This window comes from Micromesistius poutassou (assembly GCF_964030765.1).
Source record: "Micromesistius poutassou genome assembly, chromosome: 23".
NCBI classification, from domain to species: Eukaryota; Metazoa; Chordata; class Actinopteri; order Gadiformes; family Gadidae; genus Micromesistius; species Micromesistius poutassou.
Window position 1 is genome coordinate 2,928,379 of NC_140293.1, and position 8,877 is coordinate 2,937,255.

General features: G+C 47.7%; 1 protein-coding gene across 1 annotated transcript in view; it reads right to left on the reverse strand.

The window, feature by feature from the left end:
• Positions 1-1,820: 1,820 nt before the first annotated feature.
• LOC311368694 (uncharacterized protein) overlaps positions 1,821-8,877 on the reverse strand; it is a gene marked incomplete at its 5' end in the record, with an annotated part of 15,040 nt that continues 7,983 nt past the window's right edge. The window contains 4 exons of the mRNA XM_084487487.1: positions 1,821-2,807; positions 3,056-3,136; positions 3,793-3,843; positions 6,499-6,640. Coding sequence (XP_084343613.1) covers positions 2,074-2,807; positions 3,056-3,136; positions 3,793-3,843; positions 6,499-6,640 — 1,008 coding nt within the window. The 3' untranslated portion in view covers positions 1,821-2,073. The remainder of the gene's footprint in view (positions 2,808-3,055; positions 3,137-3,792; positions 3,844-6,498; positions 6,641-8,877) is intronic.

Consider the following 8,877-nt stretch of genomic DNA (forward strand, 5'->3'; position numbering starts at 1 on the left):
ACCTTCACTCACTCTAAAGTTCGAACATTCAAAAAAGTAGCAAGACCCTCTTAGTTGTAACACCCCCCCCACCCCCTGTGAAGGGGGGGGTGGGAGGGTTCTGCAGACACGTTGGGGGCCCTGTTGGGGGTACCCCCTTCTTGGTGGCCATGTGAGCGGTGACTCGAACCTGAGTCGACAGAGTGTTAACCAACATCCCTTACCGCTGCACCACCAAGACGCCGACTAGGAATTGCTCGGAAGTTGTACTTGCCTCTACAATTCAGATGATAAGGAAATTAGGGTTAATCAGACTAATTAATTAATTGGTCTCTCTCTCACTTAATTAGTCAATTAGTCTCCAGCAGGGTTATCCAACAGTGCACTCCACCGCACCACTAACAGATGATCAATAGTCACTAATCAATAAACAATCATCTGATACATAAAGAGGTTACACATGCCATTACAATGTAAAGTGTATTTCTTTGTCTTATTTTGTTGCCTCAAGGCAAAAAATGAGAAGGCGCTCTGTGAATTTTAATTTCAATAATGATTTATATGTATATATATTATTTTTCCTATGAGCAACCAGAAGGCGTCTCGCTGTAGGAGACCTGCTCACACACTGTTGGTCTTAGGGTCGAGGGGGAGATAATGTTTAATGTTCAAAACAGATCATTTTCCATAAGACAAAGAAACACATCCCAGAAGTCATAGTAATCTGAACATTATGAAATAATGCACTATACATGTGATAAAACATGACATTTATTGTTTTTGCCGAAGTATGCTCCCAGATCTAAAATCTGTTACTTTCCACCGTCATTTAAATTTCCTTTTCTAGGCTTTGTTTTGTGATTAAAAAAAAAAAAAAAAAAAAAGTGAGAATTACCTCCAACTTTGCAACTATATAACTATATATACACACATAACGGGCACAATAATATAGGTGGCACAAGAAGACAGGAAAAAAAAAAAAGTGCCTTCCTTGTAAGTCAATGCTTTTTTTCGATTTTATTCATGTGAACATTACAGTGCACAAGGTGTCAGACATTCCTGGCCATATCTCTTGGCTGTAAAACACACCCCTATTGCGTTTGACCAAACACCTGTGAATACACTGCAGCTGTTCCAGGCTTGACGAGCCTGTGGGGTCCAGCAGAGTGACACGCATCACTCATTTCACTTTAATCTTCTAATATCTGTGACATCCTTACTAAAGGTGAACCATCTAATACTTGCTTGTGCGTTTGAAGAAAATTCTAAATTATTTTCCTGTACATGTCCAAGACATCCTAGATTTAGAAAGAGCATGGATATAATGAATTTCAAATAATTAAATAATTTACATTTCGTTATAATATATATATATATATATATTTATAATATAATAATAATAGATCAGTGTATAGATTTTGTCTGTAGCATTATTAAAAAAACATTATTATTTACCTATTATATTTTTACCTTGAAATTTATTTGGATCAATAATCTGCATCAGCTCATCTTTAGTCAAATTTGAGGTAGAAAAGTCAGTTCTATTTCTTGCTTTCTTTGGCTAAAGTGTTGGATTATATATTAAATGCATTTAAAAGTTATATTGTTACATTTATGGACTCTATTGGCAGAACTTAATCAATAAATCAGTGTTAAATATAATACATGTCGATGAGACATACTCTTTGGTACTTTTGTCTTGACCTACACTCAACTAATTGGCATGTTGATTTTAATTTGCTGTCAATTGTCAAATATAGTACTTTTGAAATGACCAACTTTAAAATGAGACCTTGACTTTACCACAGAGAAACTGTTTAGTTCACATTTCTGCCTGCCAAGGCTTGTGTGTGTGTGTGCGTGCGTGTGCGTGTGGATACATCACAATACATCCGTCTATATTCCCCCCTCAAAATAATAAACAGCCACTCAAAATAAAAAATTCTGGCGGATGGACGCCACACAAACAAATAACTTACTATCCTCTATTAATGTCTTTCAAGGTGTGTCTTTAAGGGATTCTCAGCTCTGACATCCACATCGTAGTACCTGTGTGTTGGGACTGTGTGTGTGTGTGTGTGTGTGTGTTTCCTGTCACACAGCGGGGGGTCGGCTGGAACACAGCAAACTGGGGACCCAAGTCGTGGGGACCCAAGTCGTGGGGACCGGATTTGTGAGGGGGACCGGATTCGTGGGGGCCAAATCAGCGGGGGACGGATTAGTGGAGGCCGGCGGAGCGGTGAAAGTCCACAGCTCGGGGCTCTCGGGTGTCGGCGAGGTCGGCGTGTCGTCGCGGGCGTTAGCGTCCCCCCCCCGCCGCGCGTTCTCCGCGCTCCCGGGGGCCGGCTCCTCCTCCGAGCGTGCGCGTGGTCCGTGTGTTCCGCCGCCGTCGCCGCCGCCGCCGCCCACTAGATGCGGCGGGATGTAGCCTCTCAGTGGCTCCGTGGGCCGGCGGTGCACTCGGTGCTGGTGGTGGTGGGGGGCGGCCTTGGGGGGGCAGCGGCCCTTCTTGTCCTGCCCCCGGAAGCCCCTGAGCTTGGGGCTCCAGTGGTCCCGCCACTGGAGGGCGGTGGTGGAGCGGTCCGCCACCAGGCGGCTCTCCCCGGGGGCCCAGTCGTGGCCCCCCTCCTCGGAGCCGATGAGCAGGAAGGCGCGGCCCACGCTGAGGGCCGGGCAGCCGCAGCCCAGGTCGCGGTCGGGGACCCACAGCGCCCGGGGGCCCCGGCGGACGCGGGGCGTGGCCCCCGTGCGGAACACGGTCTGCACGGCGATGGAGAACTGCCACCAGGGGCCCGAGCGCTCCATGGCCTTCACCTGGATCTTCAGCACTGGGGGGGGGGACAGGGGGGCCACGCCCACATGGGTTGTTGGTGTGATGTACAAACAACAACAACAACAACAAGACCCGGGTGACATTTTGGCAGACCGCTAATAAAACATCACTCCTGGGAGGAAACGTTGATATTTATATATTGTATGTTATTGAAATAAAACCTATTTATGAGCATCACTTCAAACCATTTGGACTCGGAGAACGAGATGGTGATCTTCGACAGTGATTGGAGACGGGACTGACCGTAATCCTTGAGACAGTAGGTGTCCAAGTTCATCCTCACTTCAAGCTGAGCCGGTTGGCAGTAAGAAACACACTCCTCCGCTGAGAGAGAGAGAGAGAGAGAGAGAGAGAGAGAGAGAGAGCCAGGGGAGATGGGAGGGGGATCAAATTAGAAGTAGGTATCATAGCCCGACACATCGGCACATGTCCCCTTGCCTAATTACAATATGGCAGCTTCTATTTGTCATCACTGTATCACATAACTAACAGATGAGCCTGACAACAACAGGTGGAACATTCCGCGGGTGTCCACTAGAGGGAGCTGAGGGGCCACTGCGCCGACGGCGATAAAGAAAACATGACGGCAGCTGAAAGAATAAAGGGGCTTTTCCAATTTAATGTACGACCCCATACCACATTTCTGCTGTACAAGTCACACATTTACTTATGCCAAGAGACACACCGAGTGTGTTTGCATAAGGGAACTCATACTATCATTCACAAAGCAGCAATTGGCATGGGGTCGCATCCAATTATCCCAATTACGATCGAGGATAACGACAAGATCTTGTAATGTAAGCACAATTAGAATAATTTATAGGCCAGCACTGGCAAAAGCGTAACTTTTACGCTGTTTATTTTGTATTTTAAATGAACTCGCGCTATTTATACGATCGCCTTAATATAAATGAATGATCTCCCGCACAAGCAGGCAGCGGAGTCTCTGCGTGTTCTCTGCTGCCCCTCAGCTCTCTTACCTATGCTGTACTGCGGCTGGAACACCGGGGTAGGGGCGACCTCTTGAATTCCTGCAAACGTAAACACAGACAGGCAGAGGCCAGACAGACAGTCAGACAGAGACCAGACCGACAGACAGACAGACAGGTGAGGGGTGTATAAACAATATCTTTGGGGCTCGTCCTTCCAAACAGATTGTCTTTGTCTCCTACGGTGATGGCAGGTTCTTGCACACTGTGGTGTGTGTGTGTGTGTGTGTGTGTGTGTGTTTTAAAGGGATAGAGGCCAAGAATGGGAACATGTAAGGTATGCATGAATGCCTCAGAGGGTCGGGAATGCCCTTGCTTGCAGAAGATAAGCATATGTCAAAAATGTCAGTGTGTGTGCGTGTATGTTTGAGAGTGTGTGGTCTTTTTTTATGGCATTAGATGTATATGCTTTGACAAGGTTCCACGCAAATGCAGGGTATGCACACACACACACACACACACACACACACACACACAAAGACAAACCCACCTACACACACACAGTTCCCATTCAATCTCAGCAGCACATGTTAGAGTGATTTGGCCAATAGCGTTCGCCCCGGGCAAACATCTGCCATGTGTCTGTGTGCTGCTGCTGCTGCTGCTGCAAAGACTTGTTCACCAACCACTGGTCTCTGTGTGCTGCCAATTGTTCACATGTGTGTGTGTGGGTGTGAGTGAGTGAGTGAGTGTGCGCGCGTGTGTGTCTGTCTGTCTGTGCCAACATGTGCATGAGGACAGTGAAGTTGTCTCTACACGACCATTATGTATTTAAAACAAATTATTTAATGAGTTTATAATACAACCTTTTTATAAATTACACTAATAATAATAATGATATATTATTGCAGACATTGAGGTTGTCAACATGATTAAAACGCAGTTAATTAATTGAATTGCTGTATTAAAACATCATAACAATTAAACATGTATCCTTTATAAATGACAGTAAGTGTAATATCTTTAGGCTAAATGTAAATTCATAGCAATTTACTGAATCGTGTGTCTGTCTGTCTGTCTGTCTGTCTGTCTGTCTGTCTGTCCGTCTGTCTAACAGATAAACCGTATAGAATCAACTGTCCCGTACCTTTCCTGTTCTCTCTGACAAAACTGGGACAGTGACACCCTACACTCCCTCAACACACACACACACACACACACACACACACACACACACACACACACACACACACACACACCTAACTAGACCCCATTTATTTGACATCAAAGAGGTGTGCGGTGTGTGTGTCTATGCGGCATGTGTGCACAGCTATCAATAGGCCAACATGAAGCTTCCCTTTAAGCCCACTGTGTATGTGTGTGTGTGTGTGTCTGTGTGTGCATGTGTGTGTGTGTGTTTGTGTGTGTGAAGGAACAGATTCTTCGAGGGCATTCTCAAGGCAACAAATTGTATTAAGTTAACCTTTTGGTAATATTGAGTCGTACCCCCCCCCACACACCCTCACACACAGACACACACACACACACACACACAATCACACACACACTCACACACACACTACTGTCAATATCAGGATGAGCCTTGTTGTCATTCGCTCACCTTTCCATCCGTACAAGAAGTAGCTGTGTGTGTGTGTGTGTGTGTGTGTGTGTGTGTGTGTGTGCGCGTGCCTGCCTGCCTGCCTGCCTGCGTGCGTGTGCGTGTGTGCCTGCGCGGCCGTGCTGAAGGTGGAAGACGGCTATACATAGCCTGGGAGATGGCCTGGCAGTAAAAACAAACAAGGTTATCTTTCAGTCGCTGCTTTCACCGCGAGAGTTATGGGTCTGGGCCCTTCCAACGTCGGGGGGGGGGGGAGCTCGGACAGAGTGGGTGGCAGAGGGGCTGAGCTGCACGACAGGTGTGAAAGCCGCCACCAATAGCTCCCCCTTGCCCACCTCTCTCTCTCTCTCTCTCTCTCTCTCTCTCTCTCTCTCTCTCTCTCTCTCTCTCTCTCTCTCTCTCTCCCTCCATCTCTCCTGTGACACCAGGGACGGGGGGGGGGGCTTAGGTCCGTGTCGGCGCACAGCCGCGCCCGCCGTGCGTACTTGTCGGCACTCGCGTGCGATTAGCCAAGGAAGCGCACGTGGATTAGCGCCGGTGGCGGCTTGTCAGTTGGGCGTGCTAGCTCTCAGCGCTAGACCTCAGCGCTAGCCCTCAGCGCTAGCCCTCAGCGGCGGACGCTGGCACCAAACCCGGCGAGTGGGACATACGGTGGGAGATTGATCTCGCACTGATCCCGTAGCTATAACGAGGGGGGGGTGGGGGGGCTCATAGTAAAAGCCCATTTTCATCGTCACCATGGAGACATCGTCTCCAGGGACGTGAGGGGTGGACCGAGATCCGGTCAAATGAGTCTGATCCGTAGTCGGCTGCTTTCATACCGAGTGGAAGTTTGCTAAAGGGGCGACAGGAGACTGACCCACTTCAGGCCCAAGAACAACCAGAGGTTCAAAGAGAGTCCCCTGGACCCGGGACGTCCAGCACAGCCCGGGGTGACTCCAAGCGTCCCGGGATAACCAAGGTTTCATTATGGTCCCCTTAAATAGGTTAACACAGCCCGGGAGGTCCTCATAAACCAAAGACACTTGAGTGTGGGTGTGTGCAAATGTGTGCGCATGTGTGTGTGTGTGTGCTTGCGTGTGCATGTGCGTATGCATGTATGTGTGTGTGTGTGTGTGTGTGTGTGTGTGTCTTACGTATGCAGGGTCTGAGTGGGGACCGGCCCTGCTTGAACCCCGGGGCGCAGCGGTTGCACCTGAGGCCGGTCACGCCGTCCCGACACAGACACTGACCCGAGGTCTGGTTGCACCAGCCGCCCACCGCGCCCAACGGGTGGCACTGACACGCTGGGGGGGGGGGGGGGGGGGAGACAGAGAGAGTCTTCAGTTTTACAAACACAACTTTATTGTACACTTGTGTAGGAGTCACTTGTCTGACAATTACGTTTTTGCTTTTCATAAGCAATTTAAACGTTGTTATTCTAGTTGAATAAATGACTTGAAAAGCATGAAAGAGAGAGAGAAAGAAAGAGCGAGAGTGAGTGAGTGAGTGAGTGAGTGAGTGAGTGAGACACAGAGAGACAGCAACAGACAAAGAGAGAGAGAGATTTATTTGCATCTTAAACCCACAATGATATCACTACTTGAACAAACTCAACCATTCCCAGCATTTGGACAGCCATGAAAAACAATCTCAAACTCAAAAATGAAATTGTTACGAATCCTACTCCTAAATCCATCAACTTCTGATAATTGCAAATGAAGATGGGGAATCAGCTGGTGAACTATAGATACCAACATTTTATCAACGTGCCGACTGGAATATTTATTTGTATTAATATGTTCCGCATGAGCCGAAAAAAGAGATTGTACCGACAAACATTGGCAGAACGTTTCGCTAACACCGTTGCACCTGATCCCAACATCATTCAAACCTAAGGAAATCCCCTTTGGGTTCTTTCTCCTGTTGATCCAGAAGGATGAACATCCACAAGCCTACACACACCTCATCCGCCGGGAGGGAACCACGAAAACCCTGGAGGAAAGGGTGGTGTGTTTGTGGGTTTAGTTTTACAAGCGTACAGTGGTGAGTACGGGAGACGGGGGGGGGGTTAGACAGCGCTGTGACACAGTGTGAGAGGAGAGACAGTGACAGGGCTAGGGCTAGGCGCTCTGCTTTGCCTCCGTGTGCTCTCTCTGTGTGGCGGTTTCGGTAAATCTTCGCAGGTTGTCCAAACAGGCCGACTCGTGAAAGTGATGAATCACCGGCATGGCCAGCGAGCGGGGGGTGTGTGTTTCAGTGAACCCAAATAATCAGTCCGCACATGGTTTGGTGTGCAGTCATAAATGAGGCATTCTGTCCCACGTGCGTTGAATTACATTTTGTGATGCACTCATTGTTGACCAGCAATTTCCCTCAAACATTTATCAAAATTTATAGAATCTATACATTTTGATATATGTTGGAGGGAAATTGCAGGGAAATTACATTCTGAAAGTCAGTATAACAGAATATGATCTACAGCATATTATAGATCATATTCTGTTCAACTGACTTTCAGAATTTAGTGAATGAACTAGACTTTGGTGGTGGTGTGTGTGTCTGTGTATATATATAAACACACACACACACACACACTTGTGTGTCTAGTCCCCCGCCCATTAACAGTAGTTATATTGGTCCTGCGGCGGTAAAACAGCAAAACGAGCATTCCGCCGTGTCACAGTCACTTAGGACATGTGACCAGTCAAAGGTCAGGGGTCACAGCAGATGCCAGCCGCCGCTAGCCCAGGGGATTCACAAGTGGCAGCAGTGGAGTCTCCAAAGAATGCCTGAGTGTGTGTGCCCGTGTGTGTGTGTGTGTGTGTGTGTGCCCATGTGTGTGTGTGCGTGTATGTGTGTGTGTTTGTGCGTGCATTTGTGTCCATGTGTGTGGGTTTGTGCATTTGTATATTTGTGTGTGTGTTTGTGCGTGCATCGTGTGTGTGTGTGTGTGATCACACAGGTGTGTATCCCTAACAGGAATAGCTGTGCGCTCTCACAATGTAACCAGCCCATAAACACTTGTGTGGGCTTAAGTCGGGGGACAGGAGTCAAAGCAGCAGAGTTGACATAGCGGTGCGCAGGAAAGAAACACACACACACACACACACACACACACACACACACACACACACACACACACACACACACACACACACACACACACACACACACACACACACACACACACACACAAAACCGCCAAATATGCGTCTACATAAACACTTTGGCCGCGCGTAATGCTTTGGTTTTTCATTTGGAGTGCCACTCATCTGAACACACACACACACACACACACACACACACACACACACACTTTGAATACACTTAAACCCTTACACCACTTCCAAGGTTCAAATAAAACACATGACATATCTGAACAGAGACACACACACACACACACACACACACACACACACACACACACACACACACACACACACACACACACACACACACACACACACACACACACACACACACACACACATTAACCAAAATGACTTCCAAACTTTACATCCTAGAACTATCCT